The sequence below is a fragment of the Nelumbo nucifera genome, chromosome 1 (assembly GCF_055504915.1).
Source record: "Nelumbo nucifera cultivar China Antique chromosome 1, China Antique-T2T, whole genome shotgun sequence".
Taxonomy (NCBI): domain Eukaryota; kingdom Viridiplantae; phylum Streptophyta; class Magnoliopsida; order Proteales; family Nelumbonaceae; genus Nelumbo; species Nelumbo nucifera.
The window spans coordinates 125,309,309-125,326,294 of NC_142649.1; the positions used below are offsets into that span (position 1 = coordinate 125,309,309).

General features: G+C 37.8%; 1 protein-coding gene across 3 annotated transcripts; it reads left to right on the forward strand.

Moving 5' to 3' along the window:
* Positions 1-2,024: 2,024 nt before the first annotated feature.
* On the forward strand, positions 2,025-16,626 carry LOC104609756 (cytochrome c oxidase assembly protein CtaG / Cox11 family). Of its 3 annotated transcripts, XR_737318.3 has the most exons (8): positions 2,025-2,594; positions 2,732-2,784; positions 5,177-5,249; positions 5,334-5,438; positions 14,539-14,619; positions 14,699-14,891; positions 15,471-15,564; positions 15,909-16,626. XR_737318.3 is itself a non-coding variant. In XM_010276137.3 (6 exons), exons 1-6 carry the CDS (start codon positions 2,142-2,144, stop codon positions 14,798-14,800), a joined length of 867 nt encoding a protein of 288 aa, XP_010274439.1. In that variant the 5' UTR covers positions 2,025-2,141; the 3' UTR covers positions 14,801-15,213. The 3 variants fall into 3 exon arrangements, 1 of the variants encoding a protein (XP_010274439.1); XR_016080094.1 differs by having other exon boundaries at positions 15,471-16,626; XM_010276137.3 differs by lacking the exons at positions 15,471-15,564; positions 15,909-16,626 and having other exon boundaries at positions 14,699-15,213.
* The last annotated feature ends 360 nt before the right edge of the window (positions 16,627-16,986 follow it).

Sequence of the window (16,986 nt, forward strand, 5' to 3'; positions counted from 1 at the left end):
TGGATTCGGGTCAAATTCCGATTTAATTTATCTGTTTTAATTTTTTTAAATACTAAAAAAATAAAAAATTATTTATTTTTCAATTTATATATATAATAAATTAATATAAACATAGTATATTAAATTTATTATATATATAAATTTATATGTAATATAATATATAAAATATATTTTTATAATTTTAAATATAAGTATATAAAATTTATATATTAAAATTAATAAATAAATTTTAATCAGATTAGATGGAGTCAAATCTAAATCTGATCTGATTAAATAAATTCATCATCCGAAATCTGAGATAATTGAATTGGGCCTCTGATTTTCGAGTACCATTGACAAGCCTATGCATATCTTTATCATATTCCCATTTAATGGGATTGGCCAGGGGTTCTTTACAAGTAAAACTGTAGAGAATTTAGAATTGAGGGCATTCAGAAAACATTGGTTTAAAAATTACAACTACCAATCAGATTGAGCTGCAACTTGGGCTAGATTAATTTCCCCAAAAACTAGGATTGGGTTGGGCAGAAGTTTGGATTAGGGTTAGGGTTGAAAAGTACGAATCTGATTTAATTTTGTCTTGAGTTGGGGTGGAAACCTTGATCAACCTGATCCATATTGAACATATATGCATAGATACTATATGTCAAAAAATTTTAAGTTTTAATGCATTTTTTCCTAAAACATGATAACTATACTCTTTTACACACAATAGTGATAATATTAAATTGAGATGAACCCTTAGGGTTGATGTTGTCAAACACCCCCTTCTAAGGAAATGAATACATCTAAAAAGAGGAAGTAGAAAAATCGGACCAACCCAAACCCAACCTGATGTACTAGGGTTGGGTTAGAGTTAAAGTAGTGGGTTAAACAACTTGAGTGGAGTTAGGATTGACTCAACCCAACCTAATCGGCTTGCACCCCTAATCGTCATTAGGAGGAGAATCATATTATTTGTAATTCTAAGGGTTTGTTTGGTTTATGATCAGAATCAAAACCAAACCAATGTGTCCTAAAATCAAAATAAGAATAGTCTATCTATCTCCCAAGTTGTTTATTTCAAATGAGAATTTGAATGTGATCCTATAAGATATGTGATGGAGCGTGATTTGGATACTCCTGGCTGGAGGGCAATTCAGATGTTAGTCTGCTTTACTGGCTGGTCGAATTGCAAATGAGGAAGGTTCAGAGGACCTGGGGTGGCTTACCTAGTTTGGGTACTTCAATGCTTAAGTTAGTACTTAGTTGGGCAAGCTGAATGTTTGTATGCTAGTAGACTAGTGAGTAGCAAATCGCGCGTACCTTATGTCGTTGGGAGTTGATGCCTTTATATAGGTGAGTTATCGTAGGTATCACGAAACACCTTCGAGATCTTTGGCCCGTGCTGTTAGGAGTCAATTCCGCACTAGGAGGTGGATTTCGTGCTAGCTGATAAGGCTTATCGAGTCCGTTCGATTTGGGCGAGATAAGGATAAGACCTACAGATGTGTGAGTTGCTCGGACAATGCTAGAAGTTGGCTATTTGTCACCTCAATAGGTTGGGTCATCATGAGTTGCTTGGACCTTGATCTTGGCCAAGGTGCCCGAGCCCCGAGGTATCCAATGTGACCTGACCTCGCTGAGGTGGCAGGGAATGCTAAGTTAATGCCCGATCAGCAGGTTGTTTCCACATATCCGTGCATGAATAGGTCGGGCCAAATCACCACTCATCAATATGCATTAATTTCAAAGGAGGACTGACATTGTATAAAGAAAAATAGGGTTTGAGGATTTTTAAATCACTTGGCATTTCTTATTTATTTTTGCCAAATAGAAGGGAATTCTTATCGGAGGAGTCTGGAATGAGTCGAAATGTCGAATGACTATTCCCTGAAATGGAATGTCATACGGCCAGAGCCCAGAAATGAGAATGGGAATCCCATTCCGCCCTACCAAAGGGCTATTACCATTTCGGTTCCAACCCATTCCCGTTAACCAAACGGACCCTAATGTATTTTGTTTATTTTCCTGTGGGCTGTGATTCACAGCCTGTGAATCTGTGGTGATCGAAAATCAACTAGAGAGAAGGTTAAGAAGAGATGGTCCACTTTTCTTTGATTTATTGATTCATTCATCGAATTTTCATCTCTACGGCAAACATGTTCTGTTCGAGGCTGCTGTCTAAGAAAATCCCTCCCCTACCTTGTTTGAAGAACTCACGCTCTTTTCTCTTTGAAACCAAGCAAGTAAAAGAAGCTTTAGGATTGGACTTCAATGGCGGATCCATTTTGGGCGGTTCTCAGTTTTGGGGTTTCACTTCAAGGCGTGAATTTACTTATATGAGGCCATTCGGTGTTAACTGCAATTGTGTTTCAACGACTTTTGCTTCCCGGAATCTGCCGAGATGTTCTTCGTCGACTGTGGGTCCCTGGGTGAGGAGGGGTTATACGACTCAGACTGCACAGGCTGCAAGAGAGCGAAAGTCAAAGAAGACTCTTGTGTACTTAACAGCAGTGGCTTGCGTTATGGTGGGTTGTACTTATGCAGCTGTTCCACTTTACAGGAGATTCTGTCAAGCTACTGGTTATGGGGGCACTGTTCAACGACGCGAGGTGAGACCCAATTCTTATTTTTCTCATTTTTAATTAATTAAAAACCGTGTTGGATTTCTCATCAAAATCCCAGCTTTTAGGGGGTTTATTTTCTGAATGATCCTTTATCCCTTGTGACAAGGCATGGGTCTCTGCAGACTGTTGAGGAAAAGATTGCAAGACATGCTCAAGATGGATCTGCCCCTACAAGGTTTGTGTCTATGTTGTTTGTTTTATTACTTTTACTTCACTATTTTGGCAAGGCATGTCTGAAAAAGGCGTTAGGAATATCTTGGAATATTTCTCGTTAAATTTTCGTTTTATTGTGATATGCTTTCTGAATAATTCTCAAGATGTCTGGATCATTTTAATTATGGTGGTTGTATGCAATACAGAGCATTTGTTCTATGAAATGTTAGTTACTGTTACATTAACTTAATATGGAATAGTCCTGCCATGGTTACAGAGGATGAGAGGAATGCTATTCAAATTCATGACAATAAAAAGATTTTGGGCTACACCAGAGGTTATCTCTTCTTCTGTATATTAGACGGTAGCAAAAGTTTCTCCCAGACTAGTTCTCAAATAATTCATAAAGGAGTCTAGTCATAAATAAGAAAAACCCCTTGATACTGTTTGATGTAATACATCAAAACTGAACATTTTAGGATAGCCATCTGCATATTCTGCATATGTCCATCTTTCTTGTAATTAACTTCTCATTGCATCAAATCTATTATTTAATTTTTCGTTTTTGATAGTAAACGTGTGGGTGTTGGTGTTTTGGAGTGTTTTCATCTGAACCAGAGTGGCTACTTAGCAACATGCCAATCAATGCTACGTCTCTGCTGGAGAAGAAAGAGAAGAGAAGAATAGTAAAGTAAGAAGGGGGAAATGGAGAGACGGCTGATTTTGTGCTAGTTCCTCAAAGTTGAGTCTATGTGTTATTTTGTCCACAAAATGTAATCCGTTACTCTTATTTAGGGAGTGAGAACAAAATAAAACAAAGCATCTTCTAAAAGTAATGCTAATACACTTTGTTAGGTAGAGGGTGAAAGAGATGCAGCTCTTCCTTGAAGGATAAGTTATCCGTCATTCTGTCTTTCATTTACCCAATGTCTTAGGTTGGGGTCATGTGGTCCAACAGTAGGACGGTGATAGGACATCTACTCTACATATTGAATAAAGTAGGAAAACCAAGGTGATCTGGACTGATCCAATGAGAGTAACCAAGATGGTCTAGGCCAAGGAGAAGATATTCATGGCTAAGTGGCGAGATCTCAAAAGGTTATCAAACAGGGTCAGGTCATCCTCCAACCCATTGATCTTGCCCTACTATAAACGGGGCTATGCACATGATTGGCAACTAAAAATAGGCACCAACAAAAGTGTATTGCTGTAATCTTTCTGTAGCCATTTAATAATTATTTATAGTTTGTTGGTAATTCTAATTGATTAAGAGCTGGCTTTCGTAATTACACTAGGACTCAGTTTTCTTATTGGATTTGAAAGTTATGTTATTATGTTAGAGTCATTCCCAAATCAGGTAAGACTTGTCATCCTAGTTCATTTGTTAGTAGTGTTTCTTAGTTGGTGTTAAGGTTAGAAAACAAAGGGAAAGGACTGACCAACTTATCCTCTTTTTTTTTTTTTTGATATCAAATAATAAAGTGTTAGTATTCCTGTTAAATGTTGGAGTAATTCTACCTTTCTTAGTGGTGTTGATTCCTTCAAGCAATTATTAGGTGTTGGTTCTTATAAGTTCCTCTAGCTGCTGATTCCTGGGTTATTTTTATCTTCTTTTTTCTTTTTGCAGGTTGTCCTGCATCATATTGTTTCAAAGTATGAGAATCTACCCAACTTTGAGCCGAGTCTTTAACCAATTTGATACTCTGTAATGAGCCCATATTTATTGGCTTATAGAGGAGTTAGCAATCTCTCTGATTAGGAGTCTAAAAAAGTCAGTTGTTTGATTGATAATAGTTTGCTAACAACTTTCTCACTTGCAACTCTCTTTTTTTCTCTGCCACAAGCAGTCTAAGAAATTAGTTATTTGCATCTCCATGTTGAGATTGTCAGTCAAGATTAAATTTTGAGTTTGTCAATTAGTACAAGGGGCTTCTTTGTTCTGTTTTGGGTTAAGTTCTTTTTTTTATTGATTTTTCATCAACTTGATTACGTAGACTTTGTTTTAAGAACTTAGATAAAGATAAAGGCATTTAAGATGAGATTAAAATACCTTTCCCTGTTGTAATAATGAAAAAGGATGGGCTGAATCTGGGATTAAGCTAGGCATGCTGCATTTCACTTGTTCCCACTATACTCATGAAGAGTCTCTTCTCTAAGCATTGAATTCGGAATCCCGAAATTAAATTTAATTAAATTTGGTTTTCATGCTGAAAGCCATCATTTTCCTACACATGTTAAGTGTTCCCTGTTGGTTTAAAGAATTATGGTCCATCGATTTATGCCTTTCTTAGTCTTTTATCTTCATTTGAAATGCATTCTTCTAATCTTCTCTGCATTTTGATTTTTAGATTTTATTGTTTACAAACTTGTTTCATCCTTGTTCCTCAAAATTTTCTTTGGTTTTATGTGCATAGGGAGGTTGTGGTGCAGTTCAATGCAGATGTAGCAGATGGGATGCCATGGAAGTTTGTCCCTACACAAAGAGAAGTTCGCTCTTTCATAATATTCCTTTTTTCTCAGATGCACAAAGTATGAGTTCACAATGTAATGGCTTTGGTTTATAATTTGCAGGTAAGGGTCAAGCCAGGAGAAAGTGCACTTGCATTTTACACTGCTGAAAACCGAAGCTCAACTCCTATTACTGGTGTTTCTACGTACAATGTCACCCCAATGAAGGTACTTCCTAATTGCATAGTTGGATAATCACTTATTGTTTTTTTTTTGGTCCATTAATTAAATACCATCTTTTGTGTTGCTTTCTTTTTAATTCTTAATGTATCTCTACTCTAGTTTTGCATCTCCCAATAATGTATAATCTGAGCTGGTTCAATGCAAACTTGAATCGGTGAGTTCCTGTAAATAAATGATTCATTATTTTTGGCTGATTGAAGAAAGGCATACTTGATTAGGAGAAACAGCAGATAAGCATGCAATCAGAGGACTGAAAGTTGTGACAAGAACACGAACTGGAATCTATGAAGATGACTTTTCCTCACTGGTTTGATCGAATGGAGATGATTGAACCATAACAATGCAGTTTCTTTGAAGAATGTGGATGTTTTAAGTGGAAATTATGAGGAATAGATGCCTCCAAAATCAATTCCCCCCAAAAAGATAATAATAAAATGGAAAATATTTTAGGAATAGATTGTGCGATCTTAGAGAAGGTAGATGTATGTTAAATTCTCTCTTGGCATGGTATATCTTTTAATTTCTATTCCAAGGATGTCATATGATATGAGGGTTTTGAGATTTCACAAAGGATGCTATTAAAAGGTTTTTGAGATTTCTTGTACTTATGAGCCTTGAAATTAGCTTTTGTGTTATGTTAATAGTTACAAACCAAAAGATTTTCATTGTGGGGTGTTTTACTGTAAAAAATAAAGACTTACAGAAACAAGGTGTTCATATCTTAAATCCATGCCTATTTGTAAATTTCACTTTATCGACATTTAATATTGTCATCCTTGATGGGGAGGGGTCATAGTTTCTTGTGAATCACCTTTTTTGCAAGCTGGACCTTTTTTTATCTGATTTCTCAGAGATCTTTTTGTAAATTCCCAATGTACAGGTTCTCATTGTACATGAGCTGATGTAATTAGGTTTCTTTTGCAATACAATACTTTACCTTCTTCAAAAAAAGAATGTATCTATAGCACAAACCTTTCTATTGTAGCAACCATGGTATTTTAAATCTAATTATTATATGCTCTGCAATTCTGTTCACATTTTTGTGGTCAGTTTTTTTTTTTTTTTTGATCAACAAATTTTGTGGTCATAGTTCGTTAAGTCAATAGACATTGTTTGAAAATGTGGAGGCATTAGATCAGGTACAAAAACCTCTAGATGCATGAAACATAAGCCTTGAGGCATGAGTAAGCACATTTTTAAAAGAAACGAAACTAACGAGGAAAAGCGTAGACATATATGCACAAGAAGGATTATATTTTTGTGTATTACCCAAGATAGTCCCAGCCATCCAGGGTCTTGGGAGAGGTAGATTGGAACTTTTTTCACAAAGTGGCTGCTCTCAGACTTGAACTTTTGTTTCAGACTTGTCAAGCCTTAATTTTACCACTGAATCAACAATTATATTTTTCTCTAGGAGGATTATATTGACAAAATAAATGACCATATAAATAAGGATGACAAGAATAGGAGTTTTGAAGAAATTAGCTGCATAATAAAAAAAATCCTTTAATAACTATCAAAAACTGTTTTAAAAATGTTAAATTATAGATACACGGAGGTGCCAGATTGCTTGCTGGTAAAGTCTCTGGCTGGCTGTAGTTGAGACCTGGGATTGGACCCCACCTTTTCAGGGTCGGGGGGGGGGGGTTGGGCCATTGGAGTTTGTTGGTAGGGCTATCCCCCTTTTGTGGTCCATTAAAAATAAAAATACAGCATGTGCACATACATATGTATCTACACATAAGTTGCTCTTGTAATGAGAAGGCTACTTCTAATAATATATGAAATGCACATGTTCTTACATTAGGCATCTTAAAGAATAGGGGATGTACCTTATGCTTTCAGGTCTAAGCCTGAAGGTTAAGCCTTGAGAGGTTCTCCTTAAGGCTCATTTTGAGGAAAGGCATAATGTACCTTTTAGAATACTGGTTATAACTTGTTTGTTTTTGTGGTTTTTTCGTAAGTGAAGCCATTTCGTTAACCATAGGAGAAAGTACAGACTATCAGCATATATATATATATATAGAGAGAGAGAGAGAGAGAGAGATAGAGAGAGAGAGAGAGAGAGAGAGAGAGAGAGAGAACTATTAGCAGATACTCGCACCACAACAAGCAGAGGCATCCATCAAGCTAAGACAAAAGTTCAATGTGACTTTTGTAAGGATTGTCTATCCTTTGCCATGTCTTATAATGGTCATAAACTGGTACACCTTTATTTAAAATCCAAAAGTTCAATTTTAAATTCCTCTATTTAGATTATGGTCTGTTAAAGAAGAAGAAGAAGAAGCTGTTAATGGCAGAGTACAAGGGTAGCTATCTTATGGAACATATGGAAGGAGAGAAATGCTAGGGTATTTGAAAACAAAGAACATAGTATAGAGGATGTAATTGACCTGTGAGGAATTTAAAGATGTTAGGATGGATGATCTCATAAGAGGATGGCTAATCATGGCTGGTAGTGCCAATAAGAGGTTACCAAGAACTGTCAGCCAGGAAACCGCCTCCAGCAGGAAGTTTAAAATTAACTTTGATGGCTGCTATCTTGGTAATCCTGAAGACTCAAGTGTTGGTGGTGTGGTTAGAGATGAAAGTCCTTGAAGGCCTGAGGTTATGGTCATAATTCAAGGATTGAGAACATGTGGCTGTGTTCCAATGGTTTTATGGAGAAAGTCAAGGAATGGTGGGAGGGCAGTAATCCAAGGGTGCAATGGAAGCGTATGGATTTCATTGGAAATTGAAGGAAATTAAAGCTAAAATTAAGGAATGAAACATCCAACAGTTTGGAAGGTTGGGGAAGAGGAAGCAATAGGTGATTAGCAGAATTGAGGATTTTGATTCAAAAGAAACTTTAGGCACTTTTGAAGAAAGGTGGACATTGAGGAGGAAATTGGAAGATATACTGTTGAAGGAAGAGATCAGCTGGAAATATAAATCAAGGAATAATTTGGTTAAGGAGGGTGATAGAAAATCAAAATTCTTTCATGCCTTGGCTAACAGTAGGAGGAGAAAATTGTCTCAAAATTGGTAGTGGAGGGAGTTACTTTAAACCAACATAATCAGATTGCTAGGGCTTTTGTTGATCACTTTAAATCAATATTTAGGAGTCCCTTTGCTGAAAGGATGTGGATTGATGGTCTGGATTGAGCTAAATTGTATGAGGCCTCTAATAGGCTAGGGACCAAACCACAGTATTTGATGTCTGACATTATAAGGACTAGACCACAGTCCCCTAGAAGGCTAGGCCACAATATCTAATTGCAGGTATGAAAGACAATTTTGGTTATGAAAGAATCTCATTATGAATGATGTGATTATCTCTGGCGATTGGCGATGAACGGTATCTCTGGCGATCGACGACAAGAAACAGGTCGGAGATGATGGCGGCTTAAGGTTGGAGAAAGTGGAGGCTGATTCGGTGGAGATCCCAAATGTTTCGAAGAGAAATTCCAAAGAAAACCCCTGTGGGGAGAAGGAGATGGGAGTTAGAGAACTGGTATAGTCGGGGAGGTTCGGATGCAAGAACGAGGAAAAATTTTACCTATAGCAAAGCAGCGGCAGCTGGTATGTGGTCGGAGTATGGTGCAACAGAGCTGAAGCAGTGCGATGATAATGTGGTCATGTTTATTGACCAACGGGGGTGGGGGGAGGGGTAGACGCAAGGAAAAAATTCTTAAGAGGCTGCCTCGTGGGGAGATTTTGGTGGGGAGTAGGGGTGAGAGAAGTAGGGGACTGGGTGAAGAGAGTATGGAGGGAGGTGGGAGTTGTGAAGGTAAAGAAAATGGCGGATGACCTTTTCCTCTTTATTCTTCTGTTGAAGGAAGATGCAGGTTGGATTCATAGAAATGGCTTGTGGTGGATGGGAAGAAATCAACTTCTTCTAGACTAGTGGGGGGCAAGTGCTGGATGCTTCTACCCAGAAGCGGATTCTGATTCTGTCCACGACAACCCAATCTGGATAAGGATTTTTGGCTTTCCCCTAATCCTTTGGTGTCCGAGTGTGATCAAGGCGATTGGGGATAGATGTGGGGGATTCTTGGAAACTGACGATTCTCCGGCGGAACTCGAAACCTATGAGTGGGTTAGGATGAAGGTGTGTGGTGGTGAAAACATCCCTGATAGTGTGGAAGTTGTTGGTGGTAAGGTTCTATTCACAGTTAGAATCTGGTTGGAGCTCCTCCCGTCGGCTAGAAGATGGAACCCTTTGAAAGTAGGGGGGGGGAAGAGAGGATTCAAAAACCCTTATTATTGAAGACATGGAGGAGAGTTTGTCTTCAAAAGAACATGAAAGAGAAGCAACGACTAGCCTTCCCACACCATTTCAGGGGAAGAGGCAGAGATCCCGACTGTCGGAGTCCGGTGAAAGGGAGGATGAAGAAGATGAAGAGATGGGGAATACAAACCGTCGGATCTTCAAACAAATGGACGGTAGAGATGGTGTCTCGAGAAGCCCAAAAGAGGGGGAGATTTAATTTTGTCAGAGGTTCTTGAAAACTTTATTTGATGATAGATGGCGCAAATGGATATCGTGATGTGTTAGGACTTATCATTAATCTATTTTGGTTAATGGAACTGTGGTGGATCATTTCCATGCCTTTAGGGGACTAAGACAAGGGGACCCCATTTCCCTCTATTCTTATTGATCTTAATAGCAGATGTGCTTGGTAGATTGATTTCTAGAGCTGATTCTAGAAACATAAGGGGTATCCACTTGTTGTTTGTTGATGATACCATTATTTTTTGTGATGGTGGTGATCCTAGATGGGTGTGAAGTTTGAGGATAATTGTATTTTGCCTTTGAAAAGATGTCGAATTTGAAAATCAATTGGGAAAAAAGTTGTCTTGTGGGCATCAATATGGAGGGGAGAGAAATAGTAGAAGGGGTTGGAACTTTAGGGTGTAAGGTTGCTTAATGAGTGGCCGATAAACTATTTGGGCTTGCCTTTGGTGGGTAATCCAAGAGGCAACAATTTTTGGAATATGATAATTGAGGGGTTTACTAAAAAGTTGGCCACATGGAAAAGTTATTTGTTCAGTGTGCTTTCGTTCAATTTTTAGGATTCTAGTGGGGGCTAGTAAGTAAGAGGTTAGAAAAAATGATGAGGGATTTTTTGTAGGAGCCAGGGGAGAAAAAGAAGGACCATAGAGTCTGTTGGGATGTAGTCAGAAGAAGCAAAAAGTTTGGAGGGGTTAGGCTTGGAATATTTAGGAAAGGAATGTGGCTTTGCTAGCTAAATGGCTTAGGAGGTTCCTAGTTGATAGGGATAAGTTGTGGGTAAAGGTAGGTAATTCTAAGTATCCATGAGCTTGTGGTTGATGGTTGGGATGCTAGAGTTTTGGTTAGAGCTACAAAAAGTTCTCCTTGGAAGTCTATCCATGCAATCCTTCCTATCTTCTTGCTACATATCAGGTATAATCTCAGTTCTAGTAATCTTGTAAATTTTTTGGGACACGTTTGGTTGAGCATTTCACCATTAAAAGAACAATTCCCTTCCCTTAATGCAATTTCTAATCGAAAGAATGAGCCTATTGCCTCTTTTGTGGTTCATTCCAATTCTAACCCAGGGTTTGATTGGGATTTGGGTTTTAGAAGTGGTTTGCGTGATTGTGAATTAACCGGCACTTTATCTTTGATCCAAAGTCTTGAAGGGGTGTTTTTGAGCTCTTTAAGATGTTGATTGTCGAATTTGGACTCTTCCCATTGGGTTCTTTCATGTGTACCTCTTTCCTTGTGTCCTTAAACCAACTGAGTGATAGTTTGGGCATATTGTTTCCAATAAAAGAGGTTTTGAGTAAGCCAATTCCACCTAGGAATGGAGGCTTCTTTTGGGAAGTGTTTATGGAAAGATTTAATACCTGTGATTTGCTTCAGAGGAAAAGGTCTAATTGGTGCTCATCCCCTCACTGGTGTCTCTGTTGTAGTTTGTAAGGCTAATAATGAGTCTTCCCATCACTTATTAATCTTCTGCCTCTTTGTGTCATCAATTTGGGAATGGGTTTTCTCCTTGTTTAGATGTAGGTGGAACCCTCTGCCAAATGTACAAAGCCTTTTTAGTAGGGCTGCAACTTGGGTGGGCCCAAATTGACCTAACCCGCAATTTTACACGGTTGGGCTTAAATTTTCAGTCCTTGGGCTGGGCCTGGGCTCATACATACATACATACATAATGTATGTATGTATGTATGTATGTATGTATGTATGTGTATTTTTTTAATAAACTATACATGTATGTATACATGCATACATACATGCACATGTATATAAATTTTTAGTGTGGGCTGGGCTCAGGCTGAATAGTTCGGGCTTGACCTCAGGTTTGGGCTTTAGGCCCAATTCTTAGGATTGGGCTTGGGTTGAGCTAAAACCTGGCCCATCCTGCCCAGCTTGCACCTCTACTTTTTAGTCCAACCTTTGTTAGCTGAAGGAAGAAGAGGGGAAGACTTTTGTGGAAGTGCATGAGAGCAGCAGTATGTTGGACTATTTGGGAAGAGAGGAGCCTGAGAACATTTGTAGAAAAAAGGAGTAGGGATGTCCTTATTGAATCCATCACCATTAGAGTGTTACATTTGGTGAAAACTCTAAAATTTATTCGAGGATATTTCATCTATCAATTTGATGAGAAGTTGGAAGGAAGTAACTGATTCTGCTCCTTTGAAGGTTGCTACAAGGTTATCTTGGTCCCCTCCTTTCAGTGGTTTCATTAATCTGAACTTTGGCGGTAGTGGTGAAGGAAATCCAGGTCCTTCAGGTATGGGAGGAATTTTCAGAAATGATGAAAGTAAAATAATTTCTCTTTTTTCTGGTCCCTTAGGTGTGGGAGACTCCCTAAAGCTGTCATTGGAAGGAGTTCAAAAAGCCAAGGATTTGAATATTTTTAAGTTGATAATAGAAGGGGATTCAAAGTTGGTTATTAATTGGCTTTGAAAGGAGGAAGAGTTGGGTTGGTGGGATTATTAATGAAAAAAGGAAGTTAAGTGGCTAACACAAGAATTGGAACTGAAGCTGATTTGGGTGAAAAGAGAAGCTAATGGTTTTGAGATGCGTTGGCTAAACAAGGGGTTGGAAGGAATCCAATTTTCTGGGCTATGTTGTTGTTGAATGATTTTTTTTAATCCAAATAATATTTAAATAAGTCATAACCCAAATAAGTGGATTGGCTAGTCTGCTAGCTAAATCATCAAAACTATAAAAAAAAATGTCCCGTATGGGAGTTTTCTCTCTTTAAGTGGGAGGGACAGGTGTCCTTCACCTAGGAGGAGGAGGAGGTAGTTACATAACTACCCCACTCCCTATTTAGGCTCCTTGAGGAGAAGCTAGAAGGCCCTCTTCGGAGAAATTTGTCTTAAGAGATTCTTAAGAATAACCAAGATAAAGAGAGAAGAAAAGAGAAGTGCTCAAGGGAAGACGGAAGGAAAAGAAGTCTCACTAATACAGGTAGGAAAAGGAAAGTCCTCTCTGTGAATACTTCCTATATATATGTTTTCTGTTCTGTATACTTCTTTCTCTCTCTTTTATTTTCACTTTTGAGAAAGGAAATAGAGGGAAATAAACCATCTATGACCAGGTGCCTCTACTTGGTTGATTATGGTCCCTCTTTCAAGACAAAGTTGGGGATTAAACCATCTACAGTCTAATTCTCAAGGGCTGATTATGGTTCCCTTCAAATGAACATGAAGGATAGGGGGATAAAAACTGTCTATAGTCAAATATTCAATTTGATTGACTACGGTTCCCTTCTTGTACGCAAAAATTCAAAGGATTAAGGTTGTCTACAGTCATAATTTCATTTGATTGACTACATCTCATTGTGAAGAAAGGAGTGAGAAGGAAATCTTCCTTGTATCAAAAAGAAAAGAGAGAAATGTATTGTTGTAGAGTTTCTCAATTGTATTTTTTTTCTTCTCATTCTTGTACACTTGATGTAAAAGTTCTTTTTAAGTACTCTATTGTTCTTTTCTTTTGTTATATGCATTCATTTCTATAAGTCAGAATCAAAAGGTGTTCTCTACTTTCTTGTGGAGATGTAATTAAGGGGAACAATTCATATGATTCCCTGAATGGGCCTTACTCAAAATAATAAAAACTCAATCACTTGATTGAGTGAATTATGTTGCATGCGAATAAAGTTTTCACACCAACAGTTGTAATCTTGTATAGTGGTTGGGGAGAGTTAAGAGAGTTTATCTGCCACCTTTCATTGCACTGTGGTAATTTTTAATGAATGAAATTATTCAGTTAATGATAAAAAATCAAGGATTGAAATTATCTAACCAGCAAAGCTGGAGAAATATGACCACAAGTGACTGTCAAGTGGCCATTTTCTGCTGTTGTTTTGGGACCCATTGGACATGGAAGATTCTTGAGGGATGAGATTATGGCCATAATTCAAGGACTGAAACTATCTAACCACCAAAACTGGAGAAATATGATCACAGAAGGTGACTATCAAGTGGCCATTTTGTGGCTTGGATCAGAAGAAGAACCTTCATTGAAGCTTCTATTTTTAGTGAGAGAAGCTAGGGACTTGGGAAGAAATCTAAATTGCTCGTTCAGGTGGATTCTTAGATCTGGAAATGATTTAGCAAAAGCAGGTGTGATAAGGCAAGCATTTGATTGGGGTCTGCTGGGTCCTTGGGGGCAGGGGCCAAATTGTAGTCTGTACACCAAATAAATAATGTTTTTTTTTTTTTACAATTTGGTTCATTTTTATTAAATGAAACTCTTCATTGTTGATTATCAAAACAATTACTGCCCAAGTGCCCATTTGTCAGCTACTAAATTGCCATGTCTACCAAATTGAATAGGAAAGAGAAATGTGACTATTCATTTCTCAAATCTAGGACAAGGATACGAGTATTCCATCCAATATGTCAATACGGTGCTTTTTCTTTTGATGTATGAACATCACATTTTGTGACTGTATCCTGTCGAACATAGTGGCACATTTTATATTTTACACAACGATCCTTGCTAGTGATCATACCGTTTTTATATCTTCATTGATAAACTACAAGCTATGCATTAAAAAACATGTGTATTCTGGTTGATTTGGGAGGTGGAATGATCAGGGTGAGACCTTTTTTGCAGGCTGCAGTGTATTTCAACAAAATACAATGCTTTTGCTTTGAGGAGCAACGACTTCTTCCAGGAGAGCAGATTGACATGCCGGTAGGTCTCTTGCCCCCCTTTATAATACTGTTGATAGCTTCATTTATGCAAAATGATGCAATTCTGTCTCAATTTGCAGGTTTTCTTCTATATTGACCCTGAATTTGAGACGGACCCTAGAATGGATGGTGTCAACAATTTGATCTTATCCTACACCTTTTTCAAAGTAGGCGAAGAGTAGACATACTGCCTGTGTTTTCCAGTGATAGTGCTACTAGTGGCTAACTTCCCATTTTTTGGCGTTGTGGTACTTGGTTAAAAAAAGAACATTGGTAAATTGTTTTGCAATTCATTTTTTTTTACTGATAATAACAGTTATATTCCGCATTTCCTTTTGTCAATAGGAAATAGAATAGAGAGCAGTTGATGCTGTTGTATGTACTTATATTAATAAGTGAATTAGACCCATCTTTTTTTTTTTTTTGTGGGGGGGGGGAGGGGGTATTGTGATCTTATGGTTATAAGGTCTTCTCTGAATTGTCTCACATTCTCAATTAGAGTGACAATACAAAATAAAGACATCGATGGTTGAAACTCAAACTTGTTCCATATTTGGCATAAATTTTGAACTATCCAAACCATCATTTTGTTTCTTAATCAACTTTGTTCTTTTTTTTTTCTTTTCCTTTTAATTTTTCAAACAGCCATTTATATTTCATCGTGTACCATCCAAATCCAGTGGCATGAAGCTATGGTTCATGAGTTAAATTGAACTCTAATCGATGGAGAGCTTAAGCATAATTTTCTCAAGAAATGGCTCTTCATGACTTCTCATTTGGGGAGATAGGCCTTTATTTTCCAGTTGATTATGGGCTGAGTCTGGCTTAATAACTATTTGTCTTGTGATCCAGGCACAAGTACCTTGCGCATGGACGCCATGCAAACTTTCATCACCATTCATAAAAGAAAAAGGCCTTATTAGCATTAAGCGTGTTAAATTATCAGGTGAAAGATTCCTTTGGCTTAGAAGTTAACTTGTCTTATGTTAAAACATTTTTCATCCATTCTCTTGTTTTGCAATTATCTGGAAATCAGCTACAGCAGTTTGTAGCAAACCCTTTGGCTTCGGTGTAAATACAAAATTACACCGATGGAATTTTACAACGGTCAGATTTCTGAGTGTAAAATGCAAACCGGCTTTATACTCCTTTTACAACGATGTAAAAGGTAGCATCGCTTAAGCCTTTGATTTCTCAGTCCATCTCCTCTTTTTTCCATGTCCAACATTGAGCATGATCTTCAAAAGCCTAAAAAGTCGTAGTTGAGATAAATGTTTTCGTTTTTCGCAGGACAAGAACCCCTATTTTTCTATGATGAATCAGTGGATGAATGATGAATCGGTGTTAAATGTTTGCATGAAATTAAAAGGGAAAACATGAGAAAGAACAAGAGCTATGTAGGATTTCTAGACAAAATCGTGTAACAGGGATACCCACGGAAAATCAATTTGGGGTATAATTCTGGCTCTGGGATCGAAATATGCTGCATCTGTGATAAGAGATTTGTAAGATTTAGGCTTATAGACTGAGACTTTGATTTTGGGATCGAAAACTGGAGCTTCTTTGCTGCTACTGTAGTTTCAGAAGCTTCTCTTGTTCAAGACATGTTTGGGTTTTCACTGCTGACCGACTGATTCCATCTTGGAATCTTGGACGTCACATCATGGTGGCCGCCAACCGATTAAAGTCGTGATCATGATCGCAATCAGATGTCTGAGGTCATGGTGGCTGCCACAACAGTTCTTGGAGAGAGAGAGAATCACACTCACCGGAGAAGCAGCGGCACCAAGGAAGAGATATTACTGGGATAACTACCTTTGCACCGATGAAGAGATGAGAAGAGGTTTTTACATCGATTTTTTTGATATATTTTACATCGACTCTTGATGTAAAAATCTATTGAAAAGCTTGTTTACATTATACATTTTTATTTTACACTCCAATCAAACAGCTGTAAAACTGAACTAGAGTATAAAATTACATCGAACCAGATTTTACACTGCTTCCAAACGCAGCCTTAAGCTGGATGGAAGGGTAATAGGCAGTCATCATGTGAACTCAAAACTAAACAAAGAACCTCAAAGAGGATTAGATTTTCTTCTGTCAACAAAGGTAAAAAGACTACAATAACTCGGTACATGCAGTGATCCCCATGGTCAGATTGATTAGTTTCATAGTGACTTGATCAAATTCATGCAGAGTCGGAGATTTGGTGTTATGGAAGCTAGAGCAGCTGCCAACCTTTGAAGTTAATCTGTGGTGCTTTACAAGAGGGACTAATGACTGCACGCATCTGTAATCAGCAGCATCCATAATCTGTACGACCTTCTCTCTGTGAGTCGTGGCAAAGCTTTTTTTACACATGCAA

Excerpts from the sequence above, each read along its gene's own strand:
- LOC104609756 (XM_010276137.3), top strand. The coding sequence starts at position 2,142 with ATGTTCTGTTCGAGGCTGCTGTCTAAGAAAATCCCTCCCCTACCTTGT. Across the intron at positions 5,250-5,333 it reads TTGTCCCTACACAAAGAGAA|GTAAGGGTCAAGCCAGGAGA; the intron begins GTTCGCTCTTTC and ends TATAATTTGCAG. Across the intron at positions 5,439-14,538 it reads ACAATGTCACCCCAATGAAG|GCTGCAGTGTATTTCAACAA; the intron begins GTACTTCCTAAT and ends CCTTTTTTGCAG.